The sequence below is a fragment of the Cryptomeria japonica genome, chromosome 2 (genome assembly GCF_030272615.1).
Source record: "Cryptomeria japonica chromosome 2, Sugi_1.0, whole genome shotgun sequence".
NCBI classification, from domain to species: domain Eukaryota; kingdom Viridiplantae; phylum Streptophyta; class Pinopsida; order Cupressales; family Cupressaceae; genus Cryptomeria; species Cryptomeria japonica.
In genome coordinates, this window is record NC_081406.1 from 438,596,272 (window position 1) to 438,616,863 (window position 20,592).

The 20,592-nt window shown below is 37.8% G+C and overlaps 1 protein-coding gene across 1 annotated transcript in view; it reads left to right on the forward strand.

Annotated features, from left to right (window-relative positions):
- Positions 1-8,172: 8,172 nt before the first annotated feature.
- LOC131031598 (ABC transporter C family member 5) overlaps positions 8,173-20,592 on the forward strand; it is a 47,236-nt gene continuing 34,816 nt past the window's right edge. The window contains exons 1-5 of the mRNA XM_057962751.2: positions 8,173-10,353; positions 10,619-10,939; positions 11,129-11,215; positions 11,847-12,530; positions 12,690-12,854. Coding sequence (XP_057818734.2) covers positions 8,371-10,353; positions 10,619-10,939; positions 11,129-11,215; positions 11,847-12,530; positions 12,690-12,854 — 3,240 coding nt within the window. The 5' untranslated portion in view covers positions 8,173-8,370. The remainder of the gene's footprint in view (positions 10,354-10,618; positions 10,940-11,128; positions 11,216-11,846; positions 12,531-12,689; positions 12,855-20,592) is intronic.

Genomic DNA, 20,592 nt, shown 5'->3' on the forward strand with positions numbered 1-20,592 from the left:
GGCCTCCCATTTAACATTCAATCTTGGATTAACCGGTATCTCAGGATTACCATTTCCAAAAAGTGAGGGGATGAGCAAATTTGGGAACGCAAGCTTTAACTTCCAATCCCAGTCAATGTATAGATTCTTTTTCAGCGATTTGGACTTGGCCGCTTCGTTCAGGAGCTCAACTAGGTGGTTCTCAATTTTCCCACAGAGGGCTAACTGACCCATCTCTTTATCCTGAAAAATTATTCGATTCCTTTCTTTCCAAATTTCCCAAATCATTAGTGAGGGAAGAATAACAAATAAGTCCCCAAATAACGCCTTGCATTTTGATTTGGGCCATAGTAGAAACCAATCATCCAAACCTTTCGGAAAAGGGCATACTAGATTTAACTTACCCATAAAATGCCACCAATAGTTCCTAGAGAAGTTGCAGTGTAGCAAAAGGTGATCAATTATTTCTTCTTGATTCCAACATAATACACATCTACTAGGCCCATTAATACCCAATTTAAGGAGTCTTTCATTGGTTAATATTTTCCTTTGAAAAGCCATCCAAGCAAAGGAACTTGCATTAAGAAGTAGATGTTTGTGCCAGAACACCCTAACCGGCCAATCCTTCTTATCTATTGCAGCTTCTTTCAATTTATAGCCAAAATATACCTTATACTTACCATCAGAAGAGCCACACCATCTAATGATGTCCTCGTCCGAGGATGGATGAATAATTCAATTCTTCATAATATCGGCAAGAAGGTCTTTCTGTTTTTGGGCTAAAACCAAGGGGTCTAGAGAGTTCCACACCCATTTGTCCATACCATTATCCTTAATTAAATGACCATAATCACAAACCTTGTGACCCCAAAGCCGACATGTTTCTCTCATTATAGGTTGAAGGAAGAGGTTATGACACAAGGCTTTATCGCCACTCCAAGAATCCAACTAGAAGGATGCATTCCTCCCATTTTTGACATCCCAAGTGACCTGATCACTAATGATTTCTCTGCATTCCAGGATAAAATTCCAAATGGCCGAGCCCCTGGGAGGGTTGGAGACTGTGAGAATCCTTTTAGGCTCAAGTGAGTCTAGATATTTGTGTTTAAGGATTCTTGCCCACTTCTGATTACTACCTCTACAAATTTACCACACCAATTTTGCACCCATAGCCAAATTCATAATAGAAATTTGTCGAATGCCAACACCTCCAGCATTTTTTGGTTGGCTTATTTTTCCCCAGGCAATAAGTGGAAACTTCCCTTTGTCATTTGATCCATTCCAAAGGAAATTTCTCATTATAGTAATTAACTCATCTTCTATGGCAACCGGTAGCTTCATGCAAGCCATGGAAAAAACCAGTATGGCAGAGAGGACTGATTTTATCATAGTAAGCTTGTCGACAGATGATAACCACTTCCCTTTCCAATTTTCAAGCCTAGCTTTACATTTCTCAATAAGATGTGTCCAATAGCAAGTCTTACTGCGACCACTAAAAAGAGGAGTCCCAAGGAATTTACCTGAAAAGTTTGCCACTCTTAAATTGAGGATTCTTGATAGGACAACTTGCATATTCCACATTGTGTTGATAATGAAAACTTCTGACTTGTTCCAATTGATTTTTTAACTTGAAGCCTTGCAATAGTCATTTAGGCATGTATTTATTATCCTTGCCTCTCTTCTGCTAGAGGCTCCAAAAAGAATAGTATCATCAGCAAATTGCAAGTGGGTTGAATGTTCAACTCCTATAGCCACATTGACACCCAGCCAACGACCATCATGATGAAGAGATTTAATCATCTGACCTAAAGCTTCAACCATATTTATAAACAAAAATGGCGACATAGGATCCCCTTGGCGAATACCTTTTGTTGAAGGGAAGAAACCATGAGATGAACCGTTAACCAAAACTGAGAATTTGGGGGTTGATAGACAATTCTTGACCCTAGTGATCCATTCATTACAGAAGTCAAATTTCCTCAATACTTCTACAAGAAATTCCCTGTCCACCATATGATAGGCTTTCATGATATCTAGCTTTAATATCATACAAGAAGCTTTAGTTTTCCTATCGTTGTGGAGGGTTTCATGAGTAGAGATGATGCCTTCAACAATAGAGCAACCAGGGGCAAAGCCACTCTGTTCATCTGAAATAATATATTTTAGAAGAGGTTTCAGCCTGTTAGCAATGATCTTTGTTACTATTTTGTAAACTGAGTTGCATAAAGAAATTGGTCTAAAATCACCCATTTGCTGAGGGTTCTTCTTTTTTGGTACTAAAGCTAGAAAGGTATGATTGATGGCTCCCAACATAGTCATTTTTTTTTCCTAGATTCTTCTACCGCTAGGTGCAAATCTTGGGCAATACTGTCCTAGAAATGTTGAAAGAAGGCCGCAGGAAAACCATTAGGGCCTGGAGTCTTATCAAGATTCAACTGGAAGGTAACTCTCCCAACTTCTTCTAAGTCAATAGGTTTGAAGAGCTCTATTGTGACTTTCAGTAATTAAAGGAGGGATTGCGTCTAGAATTATGTTTCTTGCTTCCTGAACATTCTGACAATTGCCATTCATTAGAGATTCAAAATGTCTTACTGCTTCCCAGGAAATATCCTCATAATCACTGGCAATACTACCATCTGGTTTTACCACCTCTGATATTCTGGACCTGCTTCGGTTGGCAATAACCGATCTGTGGAAGAACTTGGTATTTCTATCACCATCCTTGAGCCAAAGTTCCCTGGATTTCTATCTCCGGTGAATTTCTTCACTCCAAAGAATTTCATTTAGTTCAAACTTGAGAGAGCTTTCCCTTTGGAATAGTACTTCATTCATGCCTGACTTAAAGACATAATTGGAAAGATCCTCCAGTTCTGTCGTAACCCTGAGTTTCTCCATATGGATATTTTGGAACTAACTCAAATTCCATTCTTTGATTTTGTTCTTAATATACTTGAGTTTCTTATTTATCTTGAACAACCTCGAGTTGTTTCCGAGAACCGGCTCATTCCACCATGCTGCCATCAAATCATATAGCTCTGGCACTCTAAACCACATTGACTCAAATCAGAAAGGATGGCCACCCTTAGAATGTCCTAGAGACACATTTAGGCAAATAGGGAAATGATTTGATCCTATACGGGGTATAATAGATGATTCAAGAATAAGATTTTGTGCTAGCTAATCACCAACCACCAGAAACTGGTCAAGACATTATGCAATTTCAATGAAACTGGTACACCTATTTGTCCATGTAAAGGTACCATTCTTCGGGGCAACATCCAATAACTGATTCTTATCAACAAAATCCTGGAAATCTTTCTGAGCCATACCAATCCTCTGAATACCACCCTTCTTTTCATTACTTGCCAAGATAGCATTGAAGTCGCCTGCAAACACACAATTGCCCATAGTGATAGTTTGGAATCTGTTTAACAGGAGTGTCCAAAACTCATGTTTGTCATTAGCAGTAGAAGGTTCGTAGACATTAAAGAGATTGAAACTCTCATTTTTGCATAAACTAGTGACCAGACAATGCTGCCAATATTTATCTTTGCCAAGGAGAGTGACATGAACATTCAAAGGATTTTGGATTATTCCCATGCCACCAGAGGCTCCCTTAGATTGCCTCAATAGACCTTTCCATTATTTCCATACTTTCATTTTTTTTTCAATCTCAGACTGACTCCATTTAGTCTCCTATAATACCCAAATATCCCCCTTAGTCTCATCAATCTGGCGCTTAATTAAATGCCACTTGTCAGGGGCATTAAGGCCCCTGGCATTCTAGGATAGTAATTTCATGGAGCCTGGGGAAGGGGGTTCCCCTTCCCTAAGTTAAGTTTGGATTGCCCATTAGCTGCACCTGCGATTATCAACATTGTTTTCCTTGATTTGCGCCCCCTTTTACCCTTTGGATGGAAATTTGGTACATTAATTTGCGACTTAAGACTTCCCAAACCCTTTTGCAGTATTATCCACAATAAGGTTGGCAACCGATTCCACATCTTCTTCCCATTCCGAGGCAGAGGAAATAATTTCTCCTTCTTCCAAGCCAATGGTGAAGCCTTTCTTGCCTGGATCATCAAAGGAGGTTGGACTAACTGGTAGAGGGGGAATAATCTCATCCTCCATCACACTAAAATCACTGGCCTTATTGGGTACTGAGGAAAGAGTAGCTGCAAACTCTGTTATAATATCCTTTTGAAGGGATTTAGCATCTTCCAAAAGATTTAGTAGACCTTGAGCACTTTCACTATTGGCAGTATGGGCATGTTGGTTGCTAGACAACAAGAGGAGAATAAACAACAAGATTATTCTTTTCCAACTCCTTCATACTGGCTGTCGAGGATTGCTCAACATCATTTGCTTCCCATTTTTCTGTATTTTCCTTGACTAACTTCATGCCAATCGGCTTAGTTTGCACACAAGCATAACTTTTAAGGATAGAGGCCGATACTTCACATTCAAGACCTATGTTTTCCCTTGAGAAGCATTTGGGGCAAAGGTGCAACTGATCTTCCTTGTCAATCCTTTGAATCCATACCCCTCCGGCCCCAATAATTTTGACTTCTTTTGGGATTTTGGAGATCTGGCCGGTATTAATGCATATCCTGATAAAGCTACCCCACACCCTATCCTCCAGAATATCGTCCATAGAAACAAAAGTGCCAAGCTCTTTGTAGATATCTTTTATGATCTCAATGTGCCAGTAGTCTGATGGGCAGTTATATAACCTTAACTAGACTGTGTTTTTCGACAAGGTATGGAACTGGGGATTAAAATTTGGTTTCCAATCAATGATATGTACCCCAATCCCGTCCAAAGTATAATGACCTCTATTTTTAGCATTAAACATGTCCTTATTTTTCATAAACTCAATCAGATAATAATCATTCAGAAGGACATTAAAGTTAATGTTCTCCCCCCATTGCGATCTACACCATTTCTCAAAATTTCCCCTTAACCATTTGCCACCACCCCATTTGGTAAAGAAACATAAATCTTGAAGATTTGATCTAGCCAAATTGATCTTATTATCATCCAAAATAATAGTGGGTCTTGAAGTTTTCCTTACCGGTTTGTGGATGGCTGGATGAGTTGATGGTTTGTATCTTCGCTAGGGTTCATTTTTCCCAACTCAATCTAGATTAGATTGCTGGTTTCCGGCCGGGGCAGTGGACCGCTAGGCCTCAACACGATCAATGTGTGAGGTTCTGTCTTGCCTAAACTGCCCATTCCAAAATTTATTAGTCGTTACCTAGAGGCGGTCTAAAACCTTGCCTATGACAATTAGGGATGTTAAATTTTTTAGTCTCCGATACAAAAGAATTAGGTTTTAAATTTGACTTCCAATTGTGCGCCAAATCAGAAGCAGGAAGCTTTGTATTTTGAAACCAACCATCTTTGCTCCATGAGAAGCCATTTGTCTTCCATGCCTACGAGTTTATTGGCCTGAGATTACTATTTGTGTAGGGGTGACTAGCATCTGATTTCCCCTGTGGGTCAGGATCCCTACTACCTCTCATCACAGGATTAGGTGCATCCATCTTCCATGGTCGACCTGGGGTTTGATCTTTCCATGCAGTTGATTTGAGAGCTGGTTGCTTGCCGATCGTCAGGTTCCGTATTGCTTTGATTGGAAAAGCTTCGTTCACTTCATTGCTCCAAGACTTGATCTTCCCCTGACCCTTGCCATGAATCGGAGCCCCAGCAAGCTGTTCGTCAGTTTGAAGCCCGCTGCTGCCTCTGCCTCTGTCGAATTCGCCACCTTCGCTCACCATCCTGCCCTATTCAGTTCGACCATATGTGTTTATAAATTGAATATATACATTTTGATGCATTTTAAATTATGTTACACTAAAATTTATAATTATTCTATCAATGAGATAATGAAAATTAAATTGTATTTTTAATTTTAAATTTTAAAGTTAAAATTAGTTATGAAATTTAAAACCCTAAATCAAACAATCTTAATTAAAAACAAAAACCATAGGACCTATTCTAAACCCCGGGACTCTTGAATCATAAACTATAGACTATAAATTTAAAGTTTAGGGATTCTAACTTATAGTTAATTTTAATTTATTTTATGATACAATTAAAACTCCAAAGATATATATTGATCTCTATTAACTCATATCAATGAATATCGATCACTAGGTAGATTAATATTTTTAGGGTTAGTTTACACTAGTAACCATGTTTAAGGTTTAGGGTTAGTTTACACCACTAGATCTGTTTAGGATTTAGGGTTAGTATACACCTCTCAACCATGTTTAGTGTTTATAATTACTCATCTTAAAGATTTTGGTGAATTTGGATTACAATTCTTTAACTGTATTACAATTCTTTTAATTGTGTTCTGGATTATATTGTAAAATTAAATTTGAAAAAGGGAAAAAATAGGGTTAGGATAAGTCATTTAAGTTTCATATCCCTTATATGTTTGACACAATAAAAAAAATGTTTTCTTTATAAGTCAAGAATTGTATTAAATTTTGTTATATCATGAAGTTCATTTTTTCTTATAGATAAAGATATTTAGTATTTAGAATAAATTGTTAATTGTTATTTACATGTAATCATATGATCAAAAATTAGATTATCAAATAAATAAAGGAAATGATTAAATAACATTAAATGTAGTATATGAATATGAAGAATACAAATTGTTAACTAATCCAATATATTAACATTTATGCTGATAGTAATAAATGCTATTTTTTTTTGAATTATAAATATGGTTGAGTTTAAATTTATTTAGCACTATGAGTAATACAAAATGTTTGTACAATGTAAGATATTAATGACTATGTTTGTGGAGTTGGGTACATTAAACATATTTTTCTCTTTTTGGTTTCAATGTTGTCCCTTTGGAAATAGGGTTGCATGATATATGCATTGAAGATAGTATTTCATGATATTTCCATTGATGGAAGGTACATTATGCAAGAATACATCATTTAAAATGTTAAAAAATATGATTGATATCGCAAATAGTACCCTTTAGATGATCTAATTTCCAAATTTAATCCCTTCAAATTTATTATATTTGAAAGATAGGATAAAATTAAAAGTAAAAATATTAATTAGTGCAATAATTTTTTGAAAGTAAAATAAAATAACCTTTAATTTATTAAATATTTATGTATCTTATTTGTCTACTAAAATTATAATTTTTAACAAATTTTAATAAAATAAAGCTCTAATTTTAACTTTAAAAGCATTAAAGATCTTATTCAAAGCAAGGGAGTTGGCCAAACCTTCAAGAAGTTTAAATATTTTGAAAAATACAAGTCGAATAACAACTTCTATCTTGTCATTATGCATACATTATGTTTGCTATCAGCCTTAAGATTTTGCAAAGCTGAAATAATTTTATTTTGTATGAATTGCACTTTTAGTGTAGCCAATGAAAACAAAAATCAACAATTCCATCTAAATTTATTGATATATTATGACTGTTATTGATACTATTTATTGTTTACATAAATTTATAAAATTAATAGCTTTACTAAAACCCTCATTTTTTGTTTTTGTTTGTATGTACTAGTTTTTACAAGATTGGAATACATATTCAATTACTATTACAAATCTACACTACTGGCACTACATGACACTTGTTCTTATAAAACCTAAAAAAAAGACTCCAAATATCATTGAATGATATTTATTATTAAAATTAATTATAAACATCAACATAAATCTTTACATAATTAATACTGAAAAATGCACAAAGAACATCCTTTTGTGCCTGAAACACTATAAAAGTGCTTTCCAAATCCTACATAAGAATAAGAAACAATTGTGATATAGATAACTACACATTACAATAAAGAGAACAATGATACAAAACAAAACAATCAAATGACGCTACAAAGAGAATTAATTTATTTTTTTATTTTCAAAAATCTAAAATAAGATTTTAAAAATCTCATCAATATTATAGAAAATCAATTTGAAAATATTTAAAATACTACATTTTAAACTTTAACCATTTAAAATTATACCTTAGAATTAATTAATAAGCACAAAAATCAATCAGCAAATAAGAAATTGAGAATGCAATTAGGTACAAATAAAAAAAACCAAAAATTGAAAGGAGAGAAGATGGTGGCCACTCACTCGCGGCGACAGAAGGGAGACGGACACATCGCATGTCATAATCTACGTGCTCGGTGGAAAAACAGAGACAATTTTGCATGAAATTGCTAGTCTGAAGACTAGCAGTCAGTGCCGTCTGTGACTAGGATCCCACCCCACACCTGTCGCTGCACGCCACCCCACAGTCGGCATAGTTGGCCGGTCCATGAGAAAAGAGAAAGACCCACACAGGCACACAGAAGATTGAAACAATCATACTGGAAGAAGAAGAAGAAAGAGGAGGAGAAGATGGAAACGGAGATTATGAGGGGATCAATCCTGGTGGGGCAGGGGCTGCCCATACATGGCCAGATCTCTGTGTTGGCTAACATCTTCGTTCTCATTATAACCGTGGTGTCTGTGGCAGCCAAGGCGTCCAGAGGGTGTCGAAAAGGGAAGAGGCTTCAAAATGGAGGGGATGCAGGGTCCGGGCGTTATGAAAACAAAATTGTAGCAGGGGTGGTGTACAGAGTGGCGGTGGCGTGCTGTATATACATTGTGGGTTGCGAAATCGCAGTGTTGGCATGGGAGGCTTGGGCGAAATCAGAATGGTGGATGTTGTTGTCGCAGGCATTGCAGGTGGTAGTGTGGGTGGTGGCCAGCAGCGCGACATGGAGACTCAAGAGGTTGGGGCGCTCTTCATTGCCCTTGTTCCTCAGAGCGTGGTGGCCGCTCTCCTTGGCTCTCTGCCTCTGTACCCTCATAAGATACAAGACCACCTTGCCCACCACATATGTTCTTCTCAAAGCCCTTTGTTCCCCCGCCCTCGCTTTTCTTTGCTTCGTGGCCGCTCGCGGGAACCTGGGAATACAGAAGATTGTGAATTCAGATCTCCAGGAGCCCCTTCTGGAGGAAAGTAGCGATTTGAATGTGACGCCCTATTGCGGGGCTGGGGTGGTGAGCACGGTGACTCTGTCTTGGCTTAATCCGATCCTGAAGGTGGGCTACAGGCGGGCGCTGGAACTTAAGGACGTGCCTGCTCTGTCCCCAAAAGACAGAGCAGAGAATGCATACAAGGTCTTAACGGAGAATTGGGCCAAACTCAAGGCGGCCAAGCCCGAGGAGCATCCGTCGCTAGCAAAGGCGATTGCCATGTCATTCTGGAGGGAGGCCCTGCGGAATGGCGTGTTCGCGGGGGTGAATACGATGGTGTCCTACGTGGGACCCTTCTTGATAAGCTATTTCGTGGACTACCTGGGTGGAAAGGAAGTGTTCCCGCACGAAGGTTACATTTTGGCCTCTGTCTTCTTTGGGGCCAAAGTGGTGGAGATCGTGACGACGAGGCAATGGTACCTGGGTGTGGACATTTTGGGAATGCACGTACGCGCGGCTCTGACTGGGCAGGTGTTCGAAAAGGGTATGCGGCTGTCGAGCGTGGCAAGGCAGAGGCACAGCAGCGGCGAAATCATCAATTACATGGCCGTAGATGTGCAGCGAATCGGCGATTACTCGTGGTACCTGCACGACATCTGGGTGCTGCCTCTTCAAATCATCCTCGCTCTGGCAATTCTCTTCAAGAATGTGGGCCTCGCCTCCCTTGCCACCCTCGTCGCTACTGTCATCTCCATTCTCATCAATACTCCGCTTGCCAAACTGCAAGAAGAGTACCAGGACAATCTCATGGCTGCCAAGGATGATCGAATGAGGAGCACGTCCGAGTGCCTCAGGAATATGCGCATAATGAAATTGCAGGCGTGGGAGGAGCGCTACAGATTGAAACTGGAGGACCTGCGCCAGACAGAGTTCGTGTCGCTGAGGAAGGCGCTCTATGCACAGGCGTGTGTAACCTTCATTTTCTGGGGCTCCCCCATTTTTGTGTCCGTGGTGACTTTTGGGACCTCTATATTGTTGGGTGGACAACTGACTGCAGGAGGGGTGCTATCCGCATTGGCCACTTTCAGAATTCTTCAGGAGCCTCTAAGGAATTTTCCCGACTTGTTGTCCATGATTGCTCAGACTAAAGTGTCCCTAGATCGCATTTCAAGATTTTTAGAAGAGGAGGAACTGCCTCATGATGCGACGATATCTATCCCCAGCAATTCATCGGAGCTTGCTGTCGAAATTAAGGATGGAGATTTCAGTTGGGATCCCATTTCAGACAAGCTAACCTTGTCCGGGATTAATTTGCAAGTGAAGAAGGGTATGCGGGTGGCAGTTTGTGGCGTGGTTGGAGCTGGAAAGTCAAGCTTTCTGTCCTGTATATTGGGAGAAATTCCTAAAGTGTCAGGTCAAGTAGGTTCTCTTGCAACTTTAATTCTCTTCTTAATCAAATCCTGCATTTGATTGACGGTTTGCCATATCAACTTCAATCTCAATTTGGGTTTCAATTTCAGTCCTCTGTCTTTACCGTACAGCAAGTCTATCAGTTGGATAACTTGTTGGAAAAATCGGTTTGGTCTATTAGTCTCAGGAAGCGTACCCACAAGTATGGGTTCCACTATATCGTTGTCTTATCAGATAGGCCCTGCTAATCAATTATGTTGCTGTGGAACTACAGGTAAAGATTAGTGGAAGTACAGCATATGTGTCACAGTCTGCATGGATCCAGACTGGTAACATTGAGGAAAACATTCTTTTTGGTGACGAAATGGATAAAGCGAAGTACAAGAATGTTCTTCAAGCTTGTGCTTTGAAGAAAGACTTGGGGCTGTTTTCACATGGTGATCAAACAATCATTGGCGAGAGAGGGATCAATCTAAGTGGTGGACAAAAGCAAAGAGTACAGCTTGCTCGGGCACTTTATCAGGATGCTGACATATATCTTCTTGACGATCCTTTTAGTGCAGTTGATGCCCAAACAGGCACAGAGCTATTCAAGGTATGTTCAGAGTGTGTTTCTTACTGTTTGGTTAATTTATTGTTTCTTTAATTCTTTCATTAGAAGCAATCGCGGTGGTTTACAGGGATTTTCAGCAAACGATAGATATTGAATTTGAAAGAGCTCGCGACGTAAGTGTCAAGGGGCCATCCAAAGACTTTGTTCTAATATTGTGTACTTCTTGTGCAGGAGTACATATTGGGGGCTTTAGCGACAAAGACTCTGGTATTCATTACGCATCAAGTAGAATTTTTGCCCACAGCTGATCTTATACTGGTATTCGAACTTATTCTTACATATTACAGACAAAATTTAACTTGCTTTACTTGTTCTTTGGGGTACTTATAATATGACGCTTCCTTAAAATTGTATGCTTCTTTCGAAGGTTAGTTTCTTGCCGTCGTTCTTTATAGAAGCTTTACTACTTAGCCTCGGTTGTTTAATAACTGCTTCTATGTTACAAAACATGTTCTTTAGTCCTCTTTCCAGCATATTAAGTGGAACTCCTTATAGACAATATTGCGTGTATATTCTTGTTGCGACTCGAAGCCTCATCTGCTTGCTGATTGATCAGGCTAGTTTGCTATGAATCATACTGCCTGCTGTTCCTAGAGTTTCACCTTGTCTGATGAATCTCTTATATTAAATTTAATCTGCCTTAACCAAAACTAAAAGCGTCGATTCCAATTTTCGAGTAACAATCTCGTACTGACAGTTTAAAAACGCTTCGAATTAGGCTTGATATGGATGAAGGCAGGTAACAAGGTTTGTTGAAAGTGTTTAACTATGTTGATTTTGGTTTCATGTTTGAGTTGTTTTGAGTTGTTTTTGTATTCTTTTGTGCTTTGCTCGGTTCAGAGTCGGTACCAATATGTTTCTGTCGAAATGTTACTTGATGGTTTATCAGGTGCTACGCGATGGCAGAATAATACAAGCTGGCAAATATGAAGATCTTCTGCAAGCTGGTACTGATTTCAACACGCTGGTATCGGCGCATCATGACGCCATAGAAGCTATGGATGTTGCTGAGTACCTGATTGATGAACCAGATGAAGAAAAGGAGTCTGTTGGGGTTATTAAGGAAGAAGATCCAAAACCTTGTGAAATCAGCAATCTGCCGACACAGAAAGCAGATAAGGAATCATCTTCTGATAAGCAACGAAAGAAGGAGAAGAAGGCCAAGCGAATGAAAAAGAAACAGCTCATCCAGGAGGAAGAACGTGAGAGGGGAAATGTCAGCTTCCGTGTGTATTGGTCTTATTTGACTGCAGCCTATAGGGGTGCTTTAGTCCCACTCATCATACTTGCACAGACATTATTTCAGGTCTTGCAAATAGGAAGCAACTGGTGGATGGCATGGGCAAATCCACAAACAGATAGAGAAGAGCCCCGAACGAGTAGCTTCACTCTCATTCTGGTTTACATGGGCCTGGCATTTGGAAGCACAGTATTTGTATTCATAAGGGCTCTACTTGTGGCAACCTTTGGTCTGAAGGCATCACAGAAGCTGTTTGCTAATATGCTAAGAAGTATTTTCCGTGCTCCGATGTCTTTCTTTGATTCAACACCAACTGGCCGTATCCTCAGCCGTGTAAGTATTTTCTATGATTGCATAACTTTTTCTTTTAAAGAATGAGGTTGTGGATGAGGGTGATTTGTTATTTTTGTAAAATTTAGCAGTGACATCAACGTGATTTGCCATTCAAACAAAGCATCCTCTGATGTATTTTGTAATTCGTGTTTTGATCAGGTTTCTATTGATCAAAGTGTTGTAGATCTAGATATTCCCTTCAGACTGGGTGGATTTGCTTCTACTACCATTCAACTGCTTGGCATAATTGCTGTTATGTCAAAGGTCACATGGCAAATTCTAGTATTGTTTGTACCGATGTCACTGGCTTGTTTATGGATGCAGGTATGCAAATTATCTATGATGTTATTAGGTGCTGCAGAATCATTTCTATCTACTTAATTATAGCATGGCATTGATTTTTAAAGCAGGACTTTCTTAGATCAGTGCGTCATTTATAGTGTCCTTTATGCAAAATTAAAATTTAATACTTTTATTTTGTCTGAAGTGCTTTCTGTGGTCAATTTTCAATTAAATTCATACACGAGTAGCAAAAACACTTTCCAGTGTTCCAAGTACCTTGATTTTTCAATGCTTGGAGTATATTTAGTCATAAGGTGATTCATGGCTTATCTTCTTCCTCCAGTTCATATTATACTACCAATTGAAGTGTTCCAATATAACAACAGTCATTTGTTGGGAGAAGGGGAGCTTGGATGTATAATGTAGTTAAAATACAGTATCTTCGCATCTTATCATTTGCTTAAGTATTTTAGGTGTAAGCTATGGTAATGCACCTCCTAAAAGTGATATGTGCGGGACACCTCAAAGTCAGACACTCCGTAATGGCATAAAAGTTGGAATAGGTAAGCAATGCCATGGTGTGTGGAAGAATAAGTATATAACATAATCAAAACCGACCTCAAGATGCTGGACAATACTACAAAAATTGTTGCAAGTCACTGTAAGTTGAAACAGGCTAATCTGTCCCCTATTAAAGCTGTCCTCTCTCCACCAAAATGCTCTTACAGACATACCCAGAACTTCCGATCTGCTGAAAACAGTCTGGACTTTGAAGTTACAAAAAATATGCCTAGACTTGCTGACCCACCTCAAATAGCTGCATGAGGTTGAAATAATGACGTGACTGGGTGTTAGGAACACCAAATGCTAGTCCTAGGCAGCGACCTCCTCGCCTTACTCTTGGGTACTGCGACCAGCAATCAATGAAGCTAGGGCTGCTAAATGGCAGCTGAAATTTAGTGTTTAAACCCTTAAATATATGCAGCAGCTGCTCCAACAGAAATTCATGCCTTTTTTTCAGTCCAGCCAGCAAAGAGAATAGGGATGATAAACAAACCAATAAAATATGCTTTAAACCACTTCACAACTCCACAATGCCTCTACTCACCTGGTACGACCAAGATTTTAGCATGATATGATATGTAAACAAAATCAGAAATCTTATCAATAATTTCAGCCTTAAATTCCTCTTATTGTCCCGTTATGATTTGCAAGCTAATGATTTTCATTTATTTTGATTAACTTTCATCTTCAATCTGCAGCTGTATTGGAAATCAAATAAAGCAAACCTGGAAATGATAATCACTTTTTCATTACAGATTTCCACAAATCCCAATCCCATAACATTCAGCACATTGACAACCTTTGTATGAAACTGCACAAACGGATGTTAAGGGTTTTTGTGCCCAAAGCCAATTATCTTCAGCATACAGTAGACTTTTGGTTGAAATCACTCTTAATGGCTAGGAAGGTTTCCGTCTCTGAAATCTTTCTTACCTTAGTTTAGTCTTTCTTATCTTAGTTTTTTCGTCCTAGGCATAGAAGATGAACATAGTTCAATGTTTCAAGAAAAGAAAATTTGATAATGAACAATTGATGCTCAACCTCTCACCCATACCCTCCTTAAATAGCTTTTTCAAAGCCTCCTTAAATAGCTTTTTCAAAGGTATTTTATTTTAATTTCTTTTATTTCACTTTTTCCCTCCAAGTGAATTTTGAAATTTCCCTTTTAGTTCAACTTTATTTTGGGTGCCAAAATAAGTCACATTTATGTCTCCTTATAGCAACCACTTTTTAGACAATTAAATATAAGCCATCTTTTAATTTTTCACTTTTTGATAACTTAATATCTATTTATTTGATAATTCAACATTTTTTTGCGCAACCGCTAAATTTATGGAAAATATTAAACCATCCCAAATATGAATTTTGAAAGTTTACACTTGCTGTGCTCTGCACATCACTTCCTGTCTGAGATAGGGACCCCATCCTGCCTACCCATGTGAGAGAGAGTGGAAGCTTTGAGCAAAATATGTGAGTAGATTTGAACTCTTCGTTGTCCTCCCACTTCCTAAACCGAAAACAATACACCGAGGATTGGACGCTTAGAGTAAACAATGACAACAAAAGTAAAGCTCGGTGAAATACATTTTTCGAACCTCTCTTTTGCCTTACAAAATCGCACTTGTTAAGGCCGACAAAACCCTCGATGAAAACATAGAAGTCACCAATCAACATACCAAAAGTCAAGCCATTGCCAGTCATATTTGTTTCAAACCTATCTAGCATCGATAAGAGTACTGGAACTCCAGCATCCAAAGGGAAGTTCGACAAAGAATCGTGTGTTCCTCCTGACGCCTATGAAAGGGCTAATAATAGCTCAAAAATGAGCTCGATAAACACCTTAGCTTCCACGGCCTCCAAAGGTGTTTTGAAGGGCCAAAAAATGAAGTCATCATCTCTGTAAATCCCGATAGAATTGCTGAGGAAAGCCCTAGAAATCGCGCAAAGACAAGAGGGCCGAAATCTGAAATGGAAAACGCGATATTAGCCAGTGTTGGGGTTTGTAGCATGAAATCGCCCTTTTCATTATCGGATACTGAAGACAAAATCTCAACTCGATTCCTCTTATCAACCTGAGAAAAATACAAACACAGAGGTCTAAATTCTAAAAATGAAATAAAGATTGGAATGGTCTTTTGTTATTTCTCCTTATAAAGGTCAATAAAAGACCCGATGAGAAGCCAACGAAAATTTGGTGAGGTATTTTGTTATTTCCGCCTCAGCAAACACTGAAAATAACACCAGATAGAATATTGAAATCCTCCAAAATGCCAATGAAATAATAAAAAAGGAGGGGGTCGATTAAATCAAATCCGTATGCTTCAAAATCTAGGCGCTTTTGGTATCCGTCAAAAAATACCCCCTAATTCATCTCAAAGGGTCGCAATTTCTGAAAGGGAAGTTAAAAAAGAATGAATCGTCTTATAGCCCCTTCCAAACCCAAAAGAAAAAAAAATACCACAAAGGGGGCTCTAGTAAGATGGGAGTGTATAGATAAAACTTGCTTGCCTCTTTTAAGAGGACTGAGACTTTTTTGAAAATCGCCTTGCATAGGCCAACTAATATACTGAAATTCCTAGTGTTAGTGAAATAATAAAAGGAGTCGTAGTTTTTTTAAAAAAAGAAAGGTTCGTAGGTTTTAAAACTATAAGAACGCCTTTGCATATACAGAGCTAAATACCAAAAGAGGGTCAAAAAGCAAGTAAAATTCGGTCAATATTAAAAGGAAAGTGGCGAAGTTAAAAACGTTTTCTACGCCACATATTTTCATCAGAAACTACATCGATAAAAATCCTGAGAAATGTCAAAACGCATTCATAGCTGAAACAAATACTGAAAATTGAGCACTCAAGGCAAACAAAACTAAAGAAATTCATTTAGTCTGGAAATAAGGATCGGTGTTTACATCTTAAAGTTTGGTGCTCTTGTTTACTTTGGCATTTTTAAAACCTTTTGACTTGCTAGGCGAGATAATGAGTAATCCACAACCTGTGCGTTCATGTAGGTTGAAAGGATTGAGAAGGCGAGGCCACTAGTGGGGGCAACAGGAGGAGATTCAACACACTGACAAATATGTGATTGTGATCAAGTTGGAGGATGAAGATACAGTTGCAGCGTAGAAGGACCAAAATGATGTTATTCCAAATTTTTGGAAGGCATCAACAAAACACTTAGATAGAATGCTACAAGACATGTAGAATAGAAAATGCAAAATGCACTGCTGGAAACAACAAAAATCAGTTTGTGTAAAACAAAAGTGACTTAATTGTAAAATAACTACGTGTGGGCCCCCATTAATGCATTTAAAACAAAAGGGGGGCACAAGTTAGTTATTTCTCAGCTACCTGATCTGCAAAATTGCAGGTTGTTGAAAAGGTGGTTGAAAGGGACAACTAAAAAGTTATGAGAATTACTAAGCATGGCTAAAGCTGTCAGAGCTTCTAGAAGACAGATTGCAGCCATTGGATGGTTTAAATCTTGGCCCTTGATCTAGAATGTAAAATCTATATAAGGCAGGTACCTTTCTCTTTGTAAAGGGATAGATAGTTAGAGTCTTTGTAAAGTCTGAAGGTTAATAGCAGATTAGGAGTAGAATAGAATAGGACTGTTGGGCAAAAATTGTTGTAATGGCAACTTGAGCAGATGAATAAAGCATTGAATATGGTGTTTTTCCATTTACCCAAACTTGTTTGCATGGTTTCTTTCCATGTAGATAATGAGAGTGCAGTGGTCTTAATGGTGAAGTGTTAGGGTATCCCGATTTGATTTCAAGTTCATACCATTGGAGGCTTACTGATTGTAGGTCCTTGTGTATGGCTAGTTTGAACCCAAAACTGTTCTTAGTTCAACTATAGGTGTTTGTTTCAAGCTGCACCAGAATTGGGTGCCTGAATGGATATCTATAGTTTGAAAATCCTTTTATCCTTTCGCAATTGCACCATATTTGTTGAGTTGTGAGTATATCTTTGGCTAAGTAGGGATTAGTTTATGTCAATCTGTCTACCTGTAGCTGTAGCATCAATTGCTACCATCGTTGTCCTTAGGCCCTCTAAACCCTATCCTTTTGCTTTATTTCCCCCCTAGTCTAATATTAAGGCATTAGCAGATGTAGATCAGCTTGTTGTATCCGTAAGTCCCCTCGTGTTTACTAGCAAAGCACATCACCGTTGAGTTATCTTGAGCAGTCAAGACTTGACATTATAAATCTTGAGGTTGCTTTCTTGTGATCGTCCTTAGCAGCACTAGAAACTTCCTTATGCAAGAGAGAATGGGATTATCTTGGTATTCTGTTCTGTGTTGATAGAGAGATAAGCGTGAGTACATTTCTCGCATCAACAACACTCTCTCAAGATGGATTTATCCAAGAAGTGTGGAATGCTCCTAAAATATTGGAACCACACACAAATTGTACCATTGTACAAGAAAGTTGGAGTTTTCAAGGATGTCGGAGTGGAACAATAAAAGGGATATTACACATTTCTGATGTTAATATTCCATACGATGTTATGAGATATGAAACTTTTAAGATCAAGAAAATAAACTTCTACAACCAACAATGTAAGGTGCTTTGTCAAGAGAAGTGGTCCATGTATCACATCTTGAAGAAGTAAATGAATCTTGGTATATTCTTATCTGTTATATATGTTGTGATCTTGACCTCAGGCAGGTGCTTTTTCCATGGGTTTCCAATATATGAAAACTTTCTGCCAATTTCTTCTTGTTATCCCCTTAATTTTCCTCCTAGAATGTTCTTTGAATTGTCTGTTGTGGGAGTTCTAGTTAAAACCATTGTTAGACAATTGAAATTTAGACCTTACATTGTTGCTTTTATTGTACAAATATGGCTGTAGAAGTAAAAGGGATGACCAACTAAAATCTAATATAAAACACACATGGGTAAATACAACATTTAATGAATCTTGCTACATAAAGATGTGGGTGGAAGATGTTCATAACTGCCCTCAACTAGTCTAAAAAGTGAGAAAATGCTGCTATATGTGCCCTTGAGAGAGTCTAAAAAGTGAAAATGCTGCTACATGTGCCCTTGAGACTTGAAATGTTTAGCTTGATGAACACATATAGCTAAATGGCAAGCTATATTTTACATATCCTTGAATTTCCGATTTTGTTGATTGTAGACAGATTACACCTACTAACATCAAGTAGTATCTCTAGATTACGTGACATCCATCATCAATGTGAAAAGCCTCTCGAAGATCATAGGAGAAATTGTTACACAATCATAGAACAAGAGCCAGTTGGTCTCTTAGTTTGTATTATAGGGTGATTTTGAAAAATGAAAGGAGAGAGGTACGGGATTGTTACACAATCATAGAACAAGAGCCAGTTGGTCTCTTAGTTTGTATTATAGGGTGATTTTGAAAAATGAAAGGAGAGAGGTACGGGTAATTGTTATTGCATGAAATATTATAGGACATCTATTTTTTAAGAAATGTTAACTTGCCTCTAATCTATCTACAACTAAGGTTTGATGAGTTGTGGCTCATCACGTAACTTGCCACATTAGCATGTACAGTGAGAAGTGTCTGAAAATAGTCCTTTTAAAGGTCCAACCGAAACTTAATCATGGTATCCCTGGTAATTGAACAAATAAATATCATTTTTTGCTTGTAGAATATCATATCGTTATTTTTATTTAAAATACAACTTATATGCAACCTAAATGGACCAATTACTTATTGGGGAACCGTAACTCTTCATTATATCTAACTTTTATATCCTAACACAAATGGACCAATAGTGAACACAAACTTTTTGATAATCCTTCACATTTCATGGGAAAATGCAATGTATTTATTGTGCTCACCTTTTATATTTGTGATAGGTGTTGGTTGAAAATTTTGTGCACCTGGGAAGAAGTACAAAATTGTAGTTTCAATCACAGCGTGTGAGCACGTAGCTCTCCTACTTCTACTTCTAAGGGAAGGCTCCCCCTAACTAACTAAACTACTTGACTCTAAACCTTTAAACTAACTAATATTGATGAAATTACGCCACCTCCTTTTAGAACTAGTGTTTCTTTTCTCTTTTTTTAGAAAAGAATACTTGCAGAACACTATCTCTAAAGATGTTACAACAACTTTTTCCGAATGATTCAAGATTAAAGAAACGAAGTTTCCATGAAAGCACAAAGTCTTCCGTCGTTTCTCCGGGACTAGAAACTAGACTAAAAGCTCAAAGTCTTTTAACCTTACCTTTCTATCAACCTTTTAAGACTTTTTTGAAGGAAAATAGCATTGAACAGCAGATCAAAGTCTGAAGTATGCTGCAATTTGAACACAAAACAACAAGAACGAGTGTAAACACAAAGTTTTACTGCTCTTCCTTGGCATGAATTCACTTCTACTCTAATTTACACAAAACAACAAGAATGAGTGTAAACACAGTTTTACATCTCTTCCTTGGCATGAATTCACTTCTACTCTAATTTCTTTCAGGAACAAGTGTAAGCACGTGTAAGCACAAAGTCTTACAGCCTCTCTTGACAAGAATTTCACTTTAATCTATATTAATCTTCAATATTTGCAACACAAAGTCTGCAAAGCAAATTTGATTAAGCTCTCAAGAATAACATGCAACCTTTGGATGATTTTCTTCTATTCATTTCAACTTCAATTTACACTCAAAAGCTTAAAGTCTTCCTTCCTTAACATGCAATCTTTGAATGATTTTCTTCTATTCCTTTCAACTTCAATTTACACTCAAAAGCTTAAAGTCTTCCTTCCTGTAAATTTCAACAGAGTTTACTTGCTTGCTTCTAAAAGATGGATAATACAATAGGCCTCCTCAAATATTTATAGGAGAGGAGCCTTGAGAAAAGAAGGAAGGATTCCAACTAATTTGGACCTATTTAACAACTAACTAATACTTATTCAAAATTACAAGTCTTATTCTAAATTGACTTGTAATTGGTTTACCTGTAATTACAAAAGTGCAAGTGATGAGTTTACTTGCAATTACAAAATTGTTTTTACATGTAAAATTGTCAAAATGAAAACTACAATTTTTACATGTATACTTGTGTTGCAGTATGCTTGGCCATGTATTCTTCAAACTTTTGAATTGTCCTTCGCAGCTCATCAGGATTTGGATCATGGGTATTCTTAGCAACAACAACCGTTTTGATAACAACATAAAGCAGCTATAAACTTCAACAGAGTTTACTTGCTTGCTTCTAAAAGATGGATAATACAAT